The sequence below is a fragment of the Delphinapterus leucas genome, chromosome 8, assembly GCF_059928025.1.
Source record: "Delphinapterus leucas isolate spDelLeu-1000000601 "Yukka" chromosome 8, BTC_Dleu_Yukka2, whole genome shotgun sequence".
NCBI lineage: Eukaryota > Metazoa > Chordata > Mammalia > Artiodactyla > Monodontidae > Delphinapterus > Delphinapterus leucas.
In genome coordinates this window covers 36,175,288-36,196,814 of record NC_143136.1, presented here as the reverse complement: position 1 = coordinate 36,196,814, position 21,527 = coordinate 36,175,288, and the positions used below count along the sequence as shown (strand labels likewise).

The 21,527-nt window shown below is 38.1% G+C and overlaps 1 protein-coding gene across 1 annotated transcript in view; it reads right to left on the bottom strand.

Annotated features, from left to right (window-relative positions):
• The window catches only part of SATB2 (SATB homeobox 2), a 189,835-nt gene that overhangs the window by 117,182 nt on the left and 51,126 nt on the right, over positions 1 to 21,527 (bottom strand). The window contains exons 3-4 of the mRNA XM_022567336.3: positions 1,517 to 1,643; positions 275 to 398 (exon numbers count right to left, since the gene is read on the bottom strand). Coding sequence (XP_022423044.1) covers positions 275 to 398; positions 1,517 to 1,643 — 251 coding nt within the window. The remainder of the gene's footprint in view (positions 1 to 274; positions 399 to 1,516; positions 1,644 to 21,527) is intronic.

Below are 21,527 nucleotides of genomic sequence, written 5' to 3'. Positions count from 1 at the left end.
GTTTTCTTGATCTATAAAATGGAGACACTGATACCTACGACATACATGAGAGGTTAAAGACTGTGAGTGTAAAATGTTTTAATGTGACTCCCACTATATGAGCTCTCAATAAGTGATAAGTTCTCCTCTACAAAAAAAAGCACCACAACCTCCATATTTTTTTCCACCTAAGATGTAGTGTGAATATAAAATAAAAGACAGCTGTCTGAGCAGGTGTGCCCCTCCTGCCAGACAGCCCACCCTTGGCTTCTTCATTTCTCCTGAAGACACTGACCTGGGAGAGAGGGCATTCTTTGGCTAATGTGCTCTGGTTCATCTCTTTGAGCAGTTCCTTTAAGGCATTGCGGACCGTGGCGTGGTTCCACTGCTCCGCAGGCAAGTCTTCCAACTTCGAACAACTGGAAAACAGAGCAAGAATGAATGACATGCAAACCCTTAAATGCAGAATACAGCAGTCACCCCTGGGTCCTGTGAAGCATTAGGAGAACCACCAAAGGACAGGGTTGAATGTGGGCCCAAAATGAGGGAAAGGGAGCAAAACTGCTTCTCTAGGACCTGGACAGAGCCCATCACGGTCTCTTTCAGTTGGTTCTCACACTAGCCTGAGAAAACCAGTCACTTCGGATATGAAGAAATGCCAATTTTTTAAAATAGGATTTCTCCAATCTACTGATAGAAATGGCATGACAGTGTGATTATAAACTTCCACAATTTAAACTTAATTATTGGACATTCCTAAGGTTAAATGTAAACAAACACTGCATCAAATTTGAAGGTCTACCCTTCACCCTCATAGAACAATCCAGAGATGTCACTTCGCTAACAAAAAACTAAAGAAAAGACATTAAAGCATTCCTAGACAAGGACAGGAATGGTTGGGTCCCTATTAAAGTGTAAATTCTCCAAAAGGGGTAGATTCAAAACCTTTACAGTAAAGGACAATATTCATTAAATCACATGAGCTACTGGCACTTCACAATACAAGACTCTGCAGAGAAACTCTAGATTCTTTAGAGGCATAATTTGTTCTGCATGCTGTATCTGAAAAAAAGAAATCATCCCCAGAACTTCTGCACGCCACCAGAGAGGAAAGCAAGAGGCGTCCAGTACCAGCAGCTTCTCGGTAAGCAGGCTACAAGGGCACCAAACTCACCCCTCAAACACAAGCCTGAAACAGCAGAGGTGTTTATTCTTCAAATATTATGTGCTAAGCATTTAACCAGAGGGCTCATTAAATTAGGGGCTGTGGAAAGTTCCCGTTTAAAGGCTGCAGATTTTTAATGATTTATCAAGCTTCCCCTAGGTTACCACTTCACTGCTTCTGAAAACAAAACATAAAACAGTTGGAATGTGGACTATAAAGATGCCTGGTGACGGCCCCCCCTTCTTTTTTTTTTTTCATTTCATCCAATGTCTAGAAATTAACAAAGACAGGATGAGCTGATCTCTGTAGCGACTCTATGATCAACGGAGCAGCTCTGAGAGTTAGGAAGGGCAGATGTTCAGAGACACCCACCTTTGTAATTGGATTTTCAACGTCACAACGTGATAGACATCTTGCAGCATGTCGGCCACTGTCGCATCGGGTGCATCTGTCACATAACTGAGGGGGAGAGGGTTCCACCTCCCAAGCTTGATTATTCCTGCACAGGGAAGAAAAACATAATAAACACATATCTGCTATTTATTAAACCCTCCCATTGTTTGTTCAATGTTAGGAAGGTCATCCAATAGTCAACATTCAAGGCCCACTCAGAGATATTTTACAACCCAGTGCAATAGACTCTTTCTTTCTGGCTGACAATTGAGTTAACTATACAGGAAGATGAGAATGAAAGGATGAGGTTTAATCATGGACAATCAGTTTTTTTATGTTTTCCTCTTTCTTAAATTACTTAGAAAACCATACGGTTACTTCCTTCCCCCAAAGTCTTGTTTCACAGTCTAACTTAAGACTGATGCTAAATATACTGAACTGCTGATTTCATAGACAAAAAAAAAAAAAAGCAAGGCTTAAGTAAATATAAGATTCGGTTTTGAATTGTACAAGAAAATTCCTGTGTGTGGGCTCAGCACACACACAGTCACATCCTGGTTGTGGTGTGAACCCCAGTGCGAATAGCATCTGGAGCTGAAGAAGCAGTGAGAGTTCACTTCCAGATTCACATTTCACGAGGCACAGGGCTTGTTTTCCATAGCACAATGATTGACCACAGATCAGAAATAGCAGAGATGCTTTCAACTTCCTTTTTTTTTCTTTTTTAATTCCTCAGTTCTTTTTACAGTGACAGTGGTACCCTTTCCCTGCGGGTTTCCTGCTACATATGGTAAACACTCGTGACAATGGAGAGAGAATAAAAATCCTGGTCAAACTTGGGCAGACTCATGGGACAGCTTCAGCAACACGTGGTGAAAATTCTAAGTTATTCACAAGATGGACCCATCTTATCTGGTGCACAGGGCGCATATAACATAGATGAAGAAAAATAAAGAGAAGCGCATTTCACAAACAACACAGTAACAGACATTTTATTTGTATGCTGTGAAAAATCCAATGGTCCCCAGGATATCAAAAATTGTCCCATATCCAAAACAGCTATGTTTTAGTGATAGAAGAGAAACAGCATTTTTATTTTTGACAGTGCAGGTGAGTCCAACTACACTGTTCTTTCAAAAAATATATTTTATCACCAAAGAGACAGAACACCTGTATACACAAGTGAACTTTTAAAAGCTTCACAAAATGCTGCTTTATAGCTATGGGCCGAAATTTCAATAATAGGAAATGAACTTTCTGGTCAGGGCACACGTCCTGTCCAAGATGAAATCAATGAATGCGCAATGCTTGACATAATGCTTGAAAACAGGGAATAAACAGAACAAAAATATTAAAATGATGCACTGTTTCAGTATTAAGATTTAACAATCTGGTGCTGAATATGCTGCAGTATAAATAGTGCCTGGACTCAGATCCAGTAAAGTAACACAGCTCTCATTCATAGTACCGTATGTCTCCAGTTCTGGCTCCTTAAGTCATATTTCACTTGCCAAGAAAAGCTGTTTTCTTGTGGGGATAGTTTTCCTAACATTCTCTCTCATGACAATGAAAAGTGCACAGCACACAGTAGTCATGTAGTCATGAAAATGTAGTAGTCATGAAAATGAACATCCAGGGCCCACTGGACAGCCATCCAGGAGAGGCTGGGTCTGCTTCATTGCTTCCTTTACTCCTTCTGACATGTGAAAGTACTAAAAAGATACCATGTAACATGTCTAACATAGTTCCTTCTTTTAAAAAATCACTCCACAATTTTAATCCCCTTAAAACATCATTATCGTGATAGCCCATAAGTTGAGTATAAACTGACCATCTTCTAAAGATGATATTCTATTTTAAGAGATTAGATGGAGAAAAAAATGAAGTCAGCAATTGCACACTATCATAGGCAAGTAGAAGAAGCCAATTTTGTGGGTCATTTTGGTTGCTAAGAACATGAAGGTAGCATGAAGCAAATGAATCCTGTTAACTTTAACGCATACCTCTAGAGGCAATTCATCCATGCTGTTGTGTGTGTCATTGTTCATTCCTTTTTACTGTTGAGGAGTGTTTCGCTGTAAGTTTATACCACAATGCAGCCAGAGACAACAGAATATCTCTGAATGATTTCACTTATATAAAATACAAGAACAGGCAAGACTCATCTATGAGAAGTCAGAATGCGGCTACCTCCAGACAGCAGGGGCATGACTGGAAAGGGACATAAAGGGGATTTTCTAGTTTTGGCTGGTGGTTGCACGGGTATGAAAATTGTCAAAATCCATGTAACCGAACACTTAATATGCATATATTTTATTGTATGTAAATTATACCTCAATTTAAAAAAAGGTGGAGGGGGAAGAATCTCTACAGGAAATGACAGACAAGTCACTCTATTGAAAATAGTAATCTCCATTTAGATAAATTCTCTCCCCACCTTGATGAGCTGGAAGGAGACTTGTTTGGGCTGGAATTAGACACATACAGGTGTCTTCACAACACTTAATGCCTCCACAGAGAGCAGCTGCTACAGGGTGGTTTCTACATCTTGGAAGAGAGCTGCTGACACGTGCTATTTTCAGGCAATGGGAAGTGCGTGTGCTTTTTCTTTTTCGCACCATATTGACTAATCTGCACCTAGAAGTCATGCTCTTTGCTCAACTACCTACCAGAGTCTGCAGGAACCAGATCTGGTAGGACAGTGATGTCCAGAGGCTGCTCTCCTCCAGCCTGGCAGGGACTTGGAGTAACTCTTTTTAATAAGCCCTTCCTCCAAATAAGGTCTCTGTCTAAAGTATTAATAACCCTCTTTGGAAATACAGTCCTCCTTCCCTGATATAAAATAGACAAAAATATTTCTTGGGCTGGTGTCAAGTGTTAATTGAGGAAATCAAAATGGGAAGCAGTAGACCATAGTGACAAAGAATTCCGGCTTCCAAGTCAAATTGCCTCTGTTCATATCCTGCCTCCTCCACCTACTAACCATGTAACTGTAGCAAGTTACTGAATTTCTCTATGCCTCAGTCCTCTCATGTGTAAAATGGAACAATAAAAGTACTGACCTCATAGGAATATTGTGCAGATTGAATGTAGAGCCCTTAGTGCAGAGCCTGGATATCATTAATCCCAACAATTAATCATTTACAGTAATTATTTAGACATCTTTTAATGCTCCCTAAAAGAAAGATACAGTCAATTTATTTCAAAAATATTTACTCAAGGATGACTTCAATATCATTTAATCTTTAATTTAGTCAAGTGCCTATAAAAGGCCCTCATTATTTTAAATCACAAAGGAAGACTGTACATCAATCACTCGCTCTTCTTAGTAGCCTGTAAGTCATACTGGTTCAAGTGTGAGGCACTTCAGAAGCAAAGACTGGAAAAGATCTTGGTTCCAAGTCTGGAAGGCCTCAGATGCCCAACTCAGTAATGCACCATATGGGTCAGAGGTCAGGAGCAAGGCCTGGAGTCAGAGGTGAGTCCATGCCCAGCCTCCCCTGCTTGTCAGCTGCAAAATTTGGGGCAAGTTATTTAGTTGGTCTCTCTAAGGCTTGGTTTCCATTACCTGTAAGATGGGAATAATAACAGTGCCTACTCTTTAGGGTTGCCACGAGGCTTAAAATGAGAATCAGAATGTAGCAGTGGGATGGCACACAATAAGTGCTCAGTAAAAGTTAGGGGAAAATAGATCTTTGAAAGTTATTGGGTGTAGATGTAACACCATCAAAGCTTTAGGATGATTAACCTGTACTGGAATTCAGGTGGATTAAAAAAGGGAAGCATTCTGAGGGGAGAAAAAAAAGAGCTGAAATAATCCAGATAGGTATATCTAACAACTATAACAGCCTCTTCCTGGCTCCCTCTAAGGAGGGATACGGACCCCAAGAAATGCTTCAGTACAGTGAAGGCGAACAAAGAAGGAAGAGAGGTTATGTTCCCACTGGGAATATCTGACTCGCAGTGCTGGAGAAATCTCAATAAAAACAGCATAACTATAAGTATACAGAATTATTTCTAATGCTTACACTCCGTGAGTAGGTTTTATAGCCCCAATCCAAAATATGAGGAAAACTAATGATGATCACATACACACACACACACACACACACACTCAAGCCCAGCCAGGCACACAGTACATGCTCAATAAATGGCAATTCCCAATTCTTCTCTGAATATATATCACACTCTCACTCTGTCTGGAGTACTGATCCCATGCATTCACTTCTAAAAATCGTACACATTCTTCAAATTCTGCACCAAGAATAATTCCAACTCTGATCAACCCAGCCTGAAGTAATTCCTTTCTCTATACAGCTGCACAGTAAATACTCTTGGTTAGTTTGTGTATCTTAGAAGGAGCTTAATTTATCACAATATCCCTTTATGTTACTTTACAGTTTACAAAGCGTTTTTTTCCAAGCTATTAGTTCATCTTCACAAGGAGAGCAGGGGTTCAGTATTACACCTGAAAGTGAGGTGAAGATCAGAGAAGAGTGAGTTTTCAAGGACATCTGTAGGTGACAGCCAGAACCAGGCCCCAGGGCTTCAGCTGACAAGTTTTCTAACTACTGGACCAATATCCTTTCTACTCAGCTCTGCCCGTGTGCCAGTGCCCAATCACACAGTCACACATGGGGCAGGGTCTTGACATTTAATGTTAAACAAAGGAACATATGAGACCAATGAGCGAACAGGTGACAGGGCCTGAAGAGACAGCTTCTCTGGAAAAAAATCTTCTCCCTCAACAGTGCCATTTCAGACATAAACATTGTTTTCCACATCATCTTTCCTATTTCCAAAGAATTTATCATCTGTGAACATTTACAAAATGCCTGGTGCTGAGGATTATTAAAGATGTAATTTCAAGGTCTTTGAGTCCCAAATTATGGGCCTTTATTTTGGGGTTGAAATTCATACAAATGTTAACATGACTGAATTGAGCATAATATAAATAAAATTGTTTATATCTAGACAAATCTGTTCACTAAAATACAGAGGACCAATCCACTCTTCATGTAATGCTTTTAGACCAAATAAAAAAAGGCAATTGTAGGTAAATTTCCCATTAGTGACATAAAATTAGGTTGGGAATGGAGGCAAGTTTTGTCTAAAATTAAAAAGATGCAATAATGGAAACCAGTTTTTCACTCTTTCAATGCAGTATTCTGCCAGACTGGACGTATCACAAAGAGAAATATGAATAGCTGTTTGTGTTCATATGTATTTGTTATTTTTATCAGTTTATAGCCTATCTCAAAGAAACCAAATACTCTTCTCAGTAGATGCATAATTCATATGCATCATTCATATCATTCATACCTCTAACTATGTGAAAACAAGAGTGGTGATAATACACGTTACAGTTCATCAATATTTGATTCAAGTTTTTAGAAAGTCGATCACTTCTGAGTGATAAATAAAATGTGCCGATAATACAATATAAGCAATAAAACATCACAAGGGTTTGTATTAAGCATTAATCATCATTCATTTAACAAATTTTTCTTTTGTGTCTCCAGCATAAGTCACTAAGATGCAAAGATAACCCAGTACACACTATCCCTGTAATTATGGAGCTCACAACTGAGTAGAGAAGCTTATTATTGCTAAACACATAGCTAAGTGAAACCATTCTTAAAATAAACCAAAATGATAGTTTTATCCCCTGTACCTCAAATACAAGAAATATTTATTTCATGAAGGCCTGCAACAGATCACCTATAAAGTACAAGAGAACAACAGCTCTCACGGTTTGTGGTAGCATACAGGTAGATGCTGATAAAATAGGTATATGTTGGGTATATTGTAGGATAAAGCCCACAAATTATCTGTGAGACAGATATAGGAAACCAGCAAGATATCAGCAGTATTCCTGTAGAACAGCTCAATGAATAATTTTCTTTTATTCCAGGTGCATTTTAACATTAATTTTCAAAGCAAAATGAAAACTCAGCCTGGGAAAAAAACGAGACATTAGCTTTAATATCTAAAGGCTTGGGTTTATACATTTCATTAACTCCCTGAAAAGATCTCAGCAAAAGAGTATCAATAAAAAAAATCCCAGTCTCAGAGTAACTAAGCCTTGGGGCTTCTGGTTAGCGGTATTATTTCCACAGTACAGCAACTGCTGTGAGGCCCCTTTTAAAAATAGGAGAACTCATGACATTGATCGCATCTGTTTATCCTCCTCAGAGTGGTCGTGTCCCTATGCTATAGCGTGTAATTTTCTGTTGTTCAGCTATGCTTTGTTAAAGAAATTAAAAACTGTCCTATATAATAAGAACATAGAATTATTTATCCATAAATCAGTTCACAGGAAATCACTACCCAGCAGTATATAATAACTCAGCCTGTGTTTCTAACCTGTGGCCTGACTGTGGTATATCGTCAAACTGTAGCAGCATAAGGACATAAATTGTAGTTATTATTGCGAAACCTGTGGTAGGAATGACTTTTCAATGAGAAAAGAGAAAAAAGGCAAAACAAAAATGGTTTTTGAAGTGTACATATTTTCCTTTTTTAATCCACAGCTTAGCAGTACCCCAGTACAATTTACTGAAACTCCTACATACTCAGTTTTTATTTTAAAGACTATCTATATTTCAAATGTCTTGTATTGAGGGAAAAGTAAATGGTAAATGAAATAGCATTCTTCCAGCATTTTACATTATTCAAGTACCATTATAACTTACACAAATTAATGAAACCTCAAAACATACTTGTCTGGGAACCTACAATACATTTAATCCTGTATTTATAACAATACAAAAGAAAACACCGGACCAAAACAGAAGATTTGACAATTCAGAATAAATACTGAGGCTGTACTGGTTAAATGAATTTATCTAAAAATACGCACACACACACACACACACACACACACACACACACACACACAGAGAAAGCTCTACCTGCAGCAATTTGGGTATTAGTGACAAACACAAATAAGGTAGGTTTCTACTCTTTAGGACATTAACTTTAATCTTAAATCATATCTGTATCAGGAGAATTGATCATAAGGAATATTATTGGCCTTGAAAAACTGAAATGTGAATTTTAGAGCACTTTCTGAATAAACTATAGTGATACACAGCTGTCTGCCAATCTTTTCTTGAGCTGACTACCCCCTTATGCTACAAAAATGTTCTACTTAAAAAAATACATACAGTACCATTTGATGCCTTGTAACTCTATACATGGTTTTTACATTTTGCAGCATAAAGATTTTGTCTCATGTAATAGACGCTGCTTCACATTTGGGAAACGTTATGTTATAACCCTTACTTCTATTAGATTATTTAATATAAGCACTAAGTAACTAGACTAAATTAATAAAGACCCTATTGAAAAAAAAAAGAGAGAACAAAATTATTCCACAAATTAAATAAAACTTTCTGAAGTTGGTATTTTAGAAACCTTTATTTAATTTTCAGAATTCCGATTCTTCTGAAAAACAGCCAAAATATTGTTCAGGATATGAAAAAAATATGGTTGGTGTTTAGTTATTTATTTCATAAGAGTGCCATTTAAAACTATTACATGGGGGAATAGGACAAATGAGAAAGAAAAGCGTTATGAGAAATTATTTGTGATCAGTTCTAAGCTTCTGCCACTGCTTAAAAACTATCTCATCTGGTATATATTTTCTTATTATTGTTCTCAGTTTAATCATTATCTGAAAGAGTTTAGAATTAAATGATTAATTTTGGCAGGTAACACAAACAAACTTCTCCTCCTTTCAACTCAGAAATACATTTGCATAAAGAGATTTTCCTCTAGCATTTGTCCCCCTAAAGTATCTTCAATAATCAAAGACACAGGGGAAAATGTATACTCTTTTAAACATGCTTTGCTATATTCTAGCAGATGCTATTCATAACGTAGGTTTAGCCACTGTTTCTGCATCCTCTGGGGTAAGAAGTATGCACTGAAGATCTAAAAATACAGTTATGCATGAATATTTCCCATCTTAATTAATTACATGTATTTTTTTCAGATGGAAGCTCAAATGTGGCAACAAATTTTCCCTAAGGACCCAGCTTTCCAGGTACCTTGTCACTGGGCTCAACACCCTTGAAAATTCTATCAACTGCATGCTCCCAATTATATATTGCAGAATTGTCCTTCAGGCATATTCTGTTTCCTATAATTTAAGGTTATATAATATCTGATCTTAAGGGCAATATTATGAGGGCATGTCGATTATCAAAGAAAATGCTGCCATATAATATGAAGGCAAAAGTATACTCATTTATGTTGTACATTTATTCATGTTCCAACTAACCTAATTTCACAGTAATTTGTTAAGAAACTACAAAACATGGAAGCAAATACAGCTATAATGATTACAAAATGGCAACTGCTATTAATTTGGAGGGGTTTTGTTTTGTTTAAATTCTTGGGAGTTTCCTTTAAGAACATTTTAATAATTTTTACTTTCAGTACATCTTCACATATACTCTACTATTAAATCTAAAAATGTACATGGTTTGCAGGTTTCAGATATTTTACATTCAAAGAAGTTTTGATAGTTCCTTGATTTCCATTTTCTTGGAAATGTATTTAGAAGCGGCAAACCAAACTTTTAAATATGGCACTACCATTTTAACGGCTATACTAAAGAAGAGAAAGGCCCAATACATATGAGGTATGCTCTCATTAGATAAATGTTTCTTGAAGTGAATAAAAGGTAGATCTATAGTCACAACATACAAGGTGATGAATGATGACAGTGGTCTATTTGAGCCCCCTAAAATATTCAGCCATGTCAGAAAAATGCCATATGAATCAATGGGTAACCGAACTGTAGTACAGACGTAACAATTATCCCTGACAGGATGTCTAGTTATCCCATGGTAGCTGGGCTGAACAGTTTCAGATGATCTGGAGGGTAGGGGAAGGTCAGAAATGGATTTTTTTTCCTCCCCATTCCCAGGAATTTGCAGTTTAGTAAAGACTGTCCTGTTGAGAGTGGTCATATTAAGTGAATGGCTAAAGCATTCAAGATCAAGTTTATCCCTAGAGCAGTTGTGGGCCCCACCCGGACTTGTGGAACAGGAGCTCCAGAGTAGATCTTTGGAGATGCTGAGGATGAGCCAGGTTTGGGAAGCACTGCCCAAGCGTCTAGTAAAAATGAGAACCTGAGCAAGGAGAAGATCAATCCACTGATTCTCCTCAAAAGAAGGGCAGGAAACCAAGAGATTCCCAGATTCCCTTTTTCCAACTCACCAGCAAATACCCTCACTACTGTCAAGGAGGATAAGCAAAGAGAAAGGAGAAAGTTCTGGCACGTGAGAAGGAAAATAGAGTTAGGAGTGCATTGTAACACAGTTACAGACCTCCTTAAGTTTGCGGGATATGGCATGGGCAGAATAGGTGATAGCAGAAGAAAAGGGTTTCCTGTATAGGCATAAACTCCAGGAACTCTTTACCTTATTTAGATTATATGCTGCCAGAAGGCAAGGGCCGTGTCAGTTTAACTGTTCATACAACCTTAGCTACAGGCCCATAAGCATGAGGATGCCTAAAATACAGTGTGTGCATGACAGTCATGAAACAAGAAAGCCACTCTGTCTGAAAGAGCAGCAGACTGGGAATCAGGATACCCAGGTCTGGTGTTGGATCTGAACCTCGTTGGCTGTAGCTCTGCACCTATGGGGAACTCACTTAACCTCTCTGGGCACCTATTTTCTCTTCTATAAAATGGGGATTTAAAAGCAAAACCAGAATAAAACCACCACCAACAAAAATTCCCCTGCCTGACTCACAAAATGGTAATTATAATAAAATAACATGAGCTAAATGGCACTGAAAATTATAAAGTGCTGCATAAACATATGCTGGCATTCATGAATTGTAAGTTAACATAAAAGAGATAAGCATTACATTTTTTACAATGTTTTTACTTAAGCAAAAACGTGAATCTTCTAAAATGTCACTGGCCAACATGGCAAGTCACCTGACGTAGTCAAAAGAGCCTGGGCTTGGAAATTGTTCTCTCAGTGCCTGGGGCAAGTCACTTAATTTCTTTGAGCAGGAAATCTTACCATCTTTAGGAGTGGCTGCAATCTGAGAGGGATGTCAGGAACTGCATCTCACCCCTGCCCTCTGATGCAAAGCATCCCAGAGATCCTCTGTACTTGTAAATACTTATTGTCTCGATTCCTCACTAGACTGTAATCACAGTTCCTGGCAGGCGGTGGAGGCACAAAGATATGAGAGGGACGTGGGAAGGAAGGGAGGGAGAAAGGGAGGAAGGAGGGAAGAAAGAGGGAGGAAGGGAGGAAGGAAGGAAGGAAGGGAGGGAGGCAAGGAGAGAGGGGAAGGGAGGGAGGAAGGGAGGGGGAGGGAGGCAAGGAGAGAGGGGAAGGGAGGGAGGAAGGGAGGGGGAGGGAGGGAGGAGGGAGGGGGGCCGGCCACTCTGCCAATGGCCAATGGGCAGCACTAGCTCACCTGGCAGGTTCAACTGATGTTTCCTACCTGGACTCCATCCCTAGCATCCTGTTAACCCTCAACAGGTAGAAAATTGAGCCCTCACACTCTTGGCACCCTGGACATCCAGGAAGACCAGATATTCTAGACAGCTGTTGAAGCCACGGAGAAAGGCCTGAGGGATTGAAACCCTCAAACCAAATCTTCTCAAGGAATCCACCCCACCCACAGAGACTTACTGATGATCTCCCCCTCACAGCTCTGACACTAAGTCAAAACACTGCCCGAATACTTTGGGGACCAATAATGGTGGCTTTGATCGCTAGCATTTAAAAAACACATTAAGACTTCAAAACTGTGAAAATAAACTCAACATTGAATTGGTAGATTGATTTTTCTTTCATTAAAATTCTACTTTTCTATAAAAAAATTTAAAAATGGCAAGCACCCAGCTCTTTGTTTCTCAAGGAGGGCTCATTTTTAAACTTTCAAAGTATAGTAAACAACTTCTAAATTCAGGATAATTGAAGGTCTGCCAGTTGGTGAGCAAAACAACAATGGCTTTCGTATCAACCAAAAAAGGGAACGTGGCTCAATCAGGATTGTTTTTAACCGAATATCATTCTGCCAACTGCACTTCTAACTAAAATAACAAAGCTGCTGCCTACAGACTACTAATGGACTGCTACCTGAATAAATATAATTGTGCTCATCACTTCTTTACATTAAAATTATTAGCTAAGAGTGGCTTTCCCAGGGATTATTTTATGTGAATGAAAGACAATAACACAATTATTAGAAAATTAAGTTACACTCAGATCAATTTTGCATTTCCATAGCACAAAATAGAAGAAATATAGTGTTTTATACCTCCACAAATAAGTAATTTCCTCTCCTTAAAGATATATTTGTATATGAACTAAGCCCCTAGCATAACCCACATAAGTAAATAAATCTAATTCATTCAGGAAGTATTCTGAAAATTAAGAGCAAGGTACTGAAATTTCAAAATTATCTAATTATAAATACTAAGAAATTCCCTAGGAATCACTGATACACAAGATCCTCAAAATGTAAACAGACTTATTTTTATTCAGGGCATTAAAAAATAAAAACTGGTAAGGAAGACACGAAGAAGACAGGAATTATATGAGACCTAATACTGTAAACTTCTGTTGTGTTCCATTAGAAAAAAGGCTGGAAAGAAGCCCACAGGGGCTGTGATATCAAGTGGACTTTTAATTCAATTATTCTTGAAACATCTTGAGTGGTGTTTCGTTTTGATTCTATCAAGCCACCATCACCTTCCCACCTCTAACAGGAAGGAAAAATCACAAATCTTAAAAACATAGTCAGGTCACTAAGTCAAATGTAAAAAAAAAAAAAAAAAATCAGTTTATTTCATTTTTTGTTATTTTATTTTGTTGTTTTAACATATATATTCTACAATATATGGGAGGAGTACAGAAAATATTCACTACAAGAAGACTGATTTTCTTCATGTCTACTCTTTCATATATTGATGAGCAGCATGTACTTTCAGGGGCCCAAATTTTCCTTTTATGCTCACTTTAGCTGTTCAAGAGTATATTATCATATTCACTTTATAATGATCCAGCAATAAACTGGGTGTTTATTTTACGTTTATCATGGTATTGCTATGTTGCTATACTAGAAGAAAGCAGTTAACCAAGTTATCCAATATCACAGTAAAATTATTTCACACCAGAAACAAAGAATAAGTTATTAAATTTTAAGTTCTGATAAAATACTTTTCCATGTCATTCACAGTTCATTAAGTGTACTTAAGTTAAATGGCCATGGACATTTATTTATCAGTTTGTGGTTTTTACACACTTGGAAACATCTCAAAACTAGTTTTAATCAATCAGAGACTATCTCATTCATCTGAGTGCCCTCACCTGATGACTGGCACTTAGTAGAGGCTCAAAAAAACGCTGGCATGGTAATACTGAAACGTGATTATGTTCTAAGAACTATGAGTTCAAACTGATTGCAAATTTCTTCCCCAATCACATCTATATGACTATTAATTTTAGCATTCAATTTGCATTTTACCAAGTAAAATAAAGAAATTAGAAACAAGAGCTTTGTAATTCTTGTCCCTGCTACTGAATTACCTGATGGTAATTAATTAATTATGCAAAATGTTGGGGTGGGGTGGTGCACGTAATAATGCTTATCATAAACCAGAAGAAGAGCCCTAAAAAACAAATTTTTTTATTCATCCATAAACCATTCCATGTGAAGCAAATCCACATAAAGAACTTACTACAGTATTTGGGGCACAGTTACTTCTCTCTCTGGTCTAGTCATGATGATGTAGACTATGTCAACTATTTAATATGTTGCTTGCTCCTCCACTGGCAAAAAAATAATTTGAGTTACAAAATGACTCCATAGGAGATACTGCTCACATTAAATATGCAGCAATTTTCAAAATGGGCTTGATTTAGATGACTGACAAAGTTGACTCTATTTTCTATAACTCTTTATGCACCCAAATCTGGAGATAGGGCCCCAGTTTTTTTCTTCCTGAACTTCCAGCCCCTGCTTGGTCATGCAAACCTTTTATTCTTCTTTTCCTACAAAATGCAATCATTGCTATCAAAATATTTTCTTAAAATCTGCTCTAATAGAGTCATAAGAGATGCTTGAGATTTCCATATTTGCTGTCTCAATTATCTTTTTGGAAGATAATTAATGCTTCACCCTGAGGCACTGAAAATAACTGTTGCAATAATCCAAAACTTCAATTGCCCAGAGTGGGTATCCTTAAACAAACATTCATTCTGGCCAATTTAAGGTATTTGCTTTTGCAAATGTAAAGCCTACCGACGTGTTTTACCAAAAAAAACCCAAAAACCCAACAATAACACTTTGCATTTGGAATGCAGAGGAAAATGACCTTTCAAAGTCATCATAGCACAAAGGGAAGTCACAGTCCCACTGGACTCTGGAAACCCCAAAGTCCTCAGGGAGTAGAAGCCAAATGAGAGTGAAGGAAATCATAAATGCCCAGGTTAGTCTGCTTCATCTACACTGAGAAACTGTCCAAGTAAAACACGGTTATACCCACGGTTATTAGTGAAAATATCACCTCTGTTGTTAACTTATTCCCTGCAAATATATTTCTATTTCAATGGAAAAGGAGATCTGGGTTGACACTAATCAGACCCAACTGGAAGGCCATATTAGCAATTTGGCAGGTGCCTGAGGGCCATACCTAATCTGCATAAAATGGAGCAGATTGCAACCGCCCTCATCTTTTTTATTTTTAAACTGGTTTTTGAAGCCGAGCATACATAAAATCTCAGAGGGAGAGACAAGGAGATGGTAGTGCATACATTTTCTTTCACGCCTTTATTTTCATTCTTTTTGTGCAAAACCATCTTCCTGAATGGCTATTTACTAAAACAAAGATAACAAAATAAAAGGTGCTAGGCAAAGGAGTGGGCAGGGATCACAAATGCTTAAAAAAAAAAAAAAAAAAAGTCATATCTTGTAATAGATCTTCACATCCTCTACAGTATAATTTTTAATCAATTTGAATTTGAATTTAGTGTTTTTATATTTTGTAAAGACGTGCTAAATGGAAATATACCCTGAATGTGGGAAACAAGCTGCAGCTAGCAGAGATTCCAAGACTAACCATTATTTATAAACCTATGATCTGTCTAACAGAGAAAAACATTATATTAAGTATCACCATTATCATCTCAACACTGGCTTCTGCTGCTCGTAGAATAATTTAAAATGACAGTGCTCGTTATAGCCCAAAGAATTTATAATCTAAGTCATTCAGTTCAAGCCTGGGTGACTCTGAAAAATAACTCAGCAATAATGAATGATGAGTAATGTAAGCCACACAAAATCTAGAAAAGAAGAATAAACTCACAAAGGTAAGTATATCAAATAATTTTTTTTAAATGGAGTTAATATAGACATGGGTGTCCCAAGAGAGAGCCATCATGGAAGAATTTGGTTTCTGCTGTTTTAGAAAGACATGTAGAAGGTGCTTAGCAGGGTGCTGAGGAGCCCAAGGATGTTACAAGAAAAATGGCTCCACTTCAAAGAAGCCACATCTTAAGTACACTCCATACCTCAACAAGATGGTGGAATTAAGGTCAAGAAATGAAGAATCAGGGGCTTCCCTGGTGGCACAGTGGTTAAGAATCCGCCTGCCAATGCAAGGGACACGGCTTTGAGCCTTCGTCCAAGAAGATACCACATGCCACGTAGCAACTAAGCCCATGAGCCACAACTACTGAGCCTGCACTCTAGAGCCCACGAGCCACAACTACTGAAGCCCACGCACCTAGAGCCCGTGCTCCGCAACAAGAGAAGCCTGCACACCGCAACGAAGAGCAGCCCCCGCTCACTGCAACTAGAGAAAGCCCATGGGCAGCAACGAAGACCCAAAGCAGCCAAAAATAAATAAATAAAAATTTAATTTAAAAAGGAATGAAGAATCACTGGTGGCTTTGAGGGGGAATGTAAAAGGATCCTGAAGTTGCTTCACGGGGCAGTGAGAAGCCACTGGAGAGCATCAAGAAATGATGGAGAAATACCAATCTATCAAAATCAACAAAAGGCAGGTACAAGCTTTCCTAGAGCTACAGAATCTAGGTCATAGGAGACTGCTGCATAACCCGGGCCATACAGAACTAAACAAGACTGCTGCAGTCTAAAGGAAAAAGGAGGATGAATGCCAGCAACCTTGGAAGGAATGATGGGATCTGAAGACAGGCAAAAGAGAAAGGCAGGTGTGCTATCAAGTTAGAAGTACTGGATTAGAATCAGAAGACCAAGTCATTTACCCCTCTGTACCTCTCCATCTCCTCCCCTGTAAACAAGATCATAATGGCCTCCATCTCAAGAGTTGTTGAGAGCATTCAATGAAGTAATATGAATTCAGGTTCTCTGTAAATTCTAAACTGCTAACCAAATGTAAGCTGCCATTGTTGTTGACATTATCAAGAGTAAGCAGGATGACAAAGAGTTTTAAATGACTGATTTCTGGGCTTCCCTGGTGGCGCAGTGGTTGAGAGTACGCCTGCCGATGCAGGGGACGCGGGTTCGTGCCCCGGTCCGGGAAGATCCCACATGCCGTGGAGCGGCTGGGCCCGTGAGCCAGCGCGTCCAGAGCCTGTGCTCTGCAACGGGAGAGGCCACAACAGTGAGAGGCCCGCGTACCGCAAAAAAAAAAAAAAAAAAAAAAAAAAAAGACGGATTTCTTGTTTAGAATCCCAGAGGAAGGAGGACAGTATTTTCTCTGACCACGAGTGAGAATGAAACTCCTACAGAGCCAAGTAAATGTTCTAACAAATTGAATTTGAAGTGGTGAATAGTCAATCTTTGAACTTTTAAAAACAAAGATCTAAAAAAGATTTAACCAAGTGAAAAAAATTCATGTTTGACCAGATCAAGACAGTATAACTATGGACGCATGGGAGTGGAGGTCGCTTTGTAATTTCCTGTGATAGAGGACAAAATTCCAGGTGGTTGCAAAGAACCCACATATATTAAGTCCTTACTATGAGCTGAACACTTTCTCACTGTATTAACTTTCACAAAAAATCCTATGACAGAGATATGAGAGGCTCCATTTCAGATTAAGCTAAATAACTTGCCTAACATCACAAAGATGTTAAGTGGCAGAGACTGGAAGCCAGGTGTGCCTGATGCCATAGCCGATATTTTTTCCCCATATCATGGCACCTCTTACCCTTTGAAGAACTCCTGCTTAGCCTTTGAAATCCAACTCCAACAATACCTCCAGATGGAACAGCCCTTTTCCTATTCCCCGCCCCCCAAGGCTCACTATGCTGGTATTTATTCATGAGGTAAATTACTAAACAGTTCATGTAAAATCCCCTTTCCCCATTAAACTGTAGGCCACTCCATGGAGTTTCATCTTAGCCATCCTTGCAGCTGTAGCACTGAGCCAAGCACCTGGCATAAAACAGACACCCCATAAATATGTACTGAATGAATCAATGGAATTTAAAGACTCCAAATTCCCACTAAGTAACTTGATCTCAAGTCCTTTTTTATCAATCACCCTTATTCGTTGATTGAGGGTCAACTATGAGTCAGGTAGAATTGCTCTAGATGTCCTACATCAATACACTCATACACTGTATCATTTAATCCTCAAGTTATTCCCATAAAGTAAGAATTATCCCCATTTTACAGATTAAGAAATAGTAGCAGGAAAAGATCAAGCAGCTTGCTATAGGCACATAGCTTCTAATAATAATTATGAAAATAATAATATCATGAATTAAGTGCCCGTTTTGTGGGAAGCACAGTGCTAGGATTTAACATACATGACCTCCTTTGATCTTCTCAGCAGACCGGTAAGGTAGGTGTTATCGTCACATTTTGCAGGTGAGAACACCAGAGGACAAAAGGGTTAAGTAGTTTCCAAAGATTACACAGCTAACAAACAGCGTAACTACTATTTAAACTCAAGTTTTTATGACTCCAAAGCCCACATTCTTTCCATTATATCAAGATCCTTTCTACTATATTACGTTACCTAAATCTTTCTATTTTAAATACTTCTGATAAGCACTTGAGAGAAAATAAATCCCTAATGGAGTATTGAAACCTAAATTGCTCACATTTAATAAATGGGTCGGTCAGAATCAAAAATAATATATTTATGCAGCAAAAGGTGGTACAGGGATGTAGGCCTAATTCAATGAACTGAATCAGCTGCATTTTGTTGGACCAAAATAACATATATCATTTTTGAACATAAAAAGCTTTGTAATATTAATATTCTCTTCCAAATTCAGCATTAAATTTTTTCATTCAATTGTTTTAACATTTCTGGAGTGTTTACCCAGGTATTAGAGGTACACGGTAGTGAACAAGATAGGCATGGTGCCTACACTCATGAAACTTAAGAGTCTGCTAGGTCTAACCAATAAACAAAGGCAAAATGAAAACTTCAACAGTGCTAAGCACAAAATAATAGGATGCTATGAGAAAGAATAATCAGATAGGGAAAACGGCTCAAGGAATGAAAAGGAACGTTTTCACTGAAATGTGGTGAAAACAGGGTAGTGAGCAAAAGTGGGCGAAAGAATGTATACACGGTCATGAAGCAGGAAAGATGTGGCCTAGGCTTACTTAAAGAAGGCCTGTGTGGCTGAGAGCAGAAATGGAGAGAGTAAGTGCTTAAGGATGGAGGCCAGGACAGCCAGAGCTTTGCAGGTCACAGCCAAGTATTTGAATTTTAGTCTAAATCAAACAGAAAACCAGGAAGGGTTTTGGGCAGATGAATGGCATTATTCAGTTTTTGTATTTAAGCCATGACTCTGGCAGGCTGGGGTGGAGGGAGTGTTGTGTTGAGGTCCTGAACTAAAGTGGCTCAGGAGTGAAAGGCAGAGAAGCCAGTTTGGAGGCTGTTGCAACATGCTAGGTGAGAAGGGATGGTCAACTGGATGAGGTGGAAGCAGTGGAACTGAAGATGATTAAACATTTACAAAACTTCTTACCCAATATCACTGAGCTCCTTGACGTTGAAAACACACACAAACGCAGATGGCAAAAAGCACCAATCATACTGAGAACATGAAGAAGTTTCATAGGTACTGGTAATATTCTATTTCCTAAGCAGAGTGGTGAGTAAAAGGGTACTTGTCTTACTATTCACTCTTTAGTGTTAAGCATGTACATGACATATTCTTGTGTGAGTGTGCCGTATTTCATAATAAAACATTTAAATATTATGAATGCCATGCATTTTAAATAACCGCTATACCTTAGAATACTCAGATATAGCTGTCTTGTAATTGCAGGCATGCTTTATAAATTCTTCAGTTTGACCCTTAAATCAGAACAATAAAGCCCTTCACCAGCCCGAATTCTACTTATTTTCTAACTCCAGGTTAACTATAATGACGAGAAACTCATTAAGTTTTAAGTTAAATCTAAAGCCTGAAGTCTGACAATTTAACATCTTAAATATCAGTGAAAATTAATCATGAATTTGTCACCTGGGAATATAGTCGAGAATTTTAAAAAGTATTGAACATTACTCCAATTAGTCATAAACATAGAAGGACATCAAATACAAAGATATTTATTAAAGAGTTATCTGCAAAAACGAAAAGCTCTAAACAACCTAAATGCCTAAAACAAACGGGATGGTTAAGTAAATTATGGTATAACACACACCATGGTATAACCCACACCATGATTAGGAAATCATTAAAAATTAATGCCACGGAAAATGTTTGCTATATTAAGTATATACAGATATAGTCCTGTGCCTATGAGGAGGAAAAGGAAAAGAAACTAAAAGGGATGTAGAAATCTTTAACTTTATCAGCAAAATTTTTAAGATAAGAAATATCTTGGACCACAGGTGATATCAAAGGGCAATTTTACTTTATCCTTCCCACTGTTTTGTATTTTTCAAACTTCCTACAATGGATGAATTTATTACTGTTAAAATTCTGTGCTTTCCTTGCAAATCATTAAGCAAAACAACCTACACACGAAAGGAAGCTATCTGCATTCAGAAATCTCTGTTCTTTTATAAATTCTAGACTATTTTCAGATGAGAAATCGTCCAATTTAGAAACCTTTAGATAGAAACATGAACAGTTCCGATGTTGCCTAAAAGGATATTAAGGAAGAAAGCCTGATATTCAAAGTGGCTGGATAGGAACACCAACAAATTAAATGAATCTGGTCAGTTAGCAGAAATTAACTCCTCTCCTAGTCTTCATCCTCTATTCAGCCAACATCTACACGGTGCCTCCTGGGATGGCAGGACACCAAACCACAGGGGGACACAGAAGTCAGAAAACAATGTCTGTCAACAAAGGGCTTCTTATCACCTGGCTGGAGAAACAACAGGTAAGGCAAGGACACCAGGGACAAATCAGCAAGTAAATGATCCCTGGACAGATGCCCAGTGAGGGAAAGAAGGGCCCCTAAGCGCTGGATGAGTAAGACTTCCCCTTTGGAAATACTAAAGAGGATTACCAAACAGGACAAGCAGCCAATGCCTATTCAGTGAAAGCAATGGTAACACCATGACAAGGAAGGAGATAAGAACTTCTCAAAGGCTAGCACTCCCAACTCCTGACATGGACCTGCTTGCTCTGATTTAGCTCACTTCCCTTTGTGGGCGGCTTAAAGAATGATTATTATGTTAACAGATAGAAGATAAAATATAAGTGGCAGCTCTAATTGACATAACCCATAACTCTCAGTTAATGGTTACTTACCTTAATTAAAATAGTGCACATTATTTAGAAGAAAGTTTTAAAATACCATGGTAAAGAGCAATACAGGGTATAAAATGGCTCAGTATAATTTTGGGTGAAACCACAGAAGAAATCTATGCCAGTTAAGCCAGAGATGATTCATTTACCATGTATACTTAGCATAAAGAAAGTATACTCATTTAAGAAAATACAAACACTGTGAATAGTGCTTTAATGATACGTGGGTCTTTTTAGGCTCCCAGAATTTTAAATAACATTTATAAAAACATTGCGTTAAATTA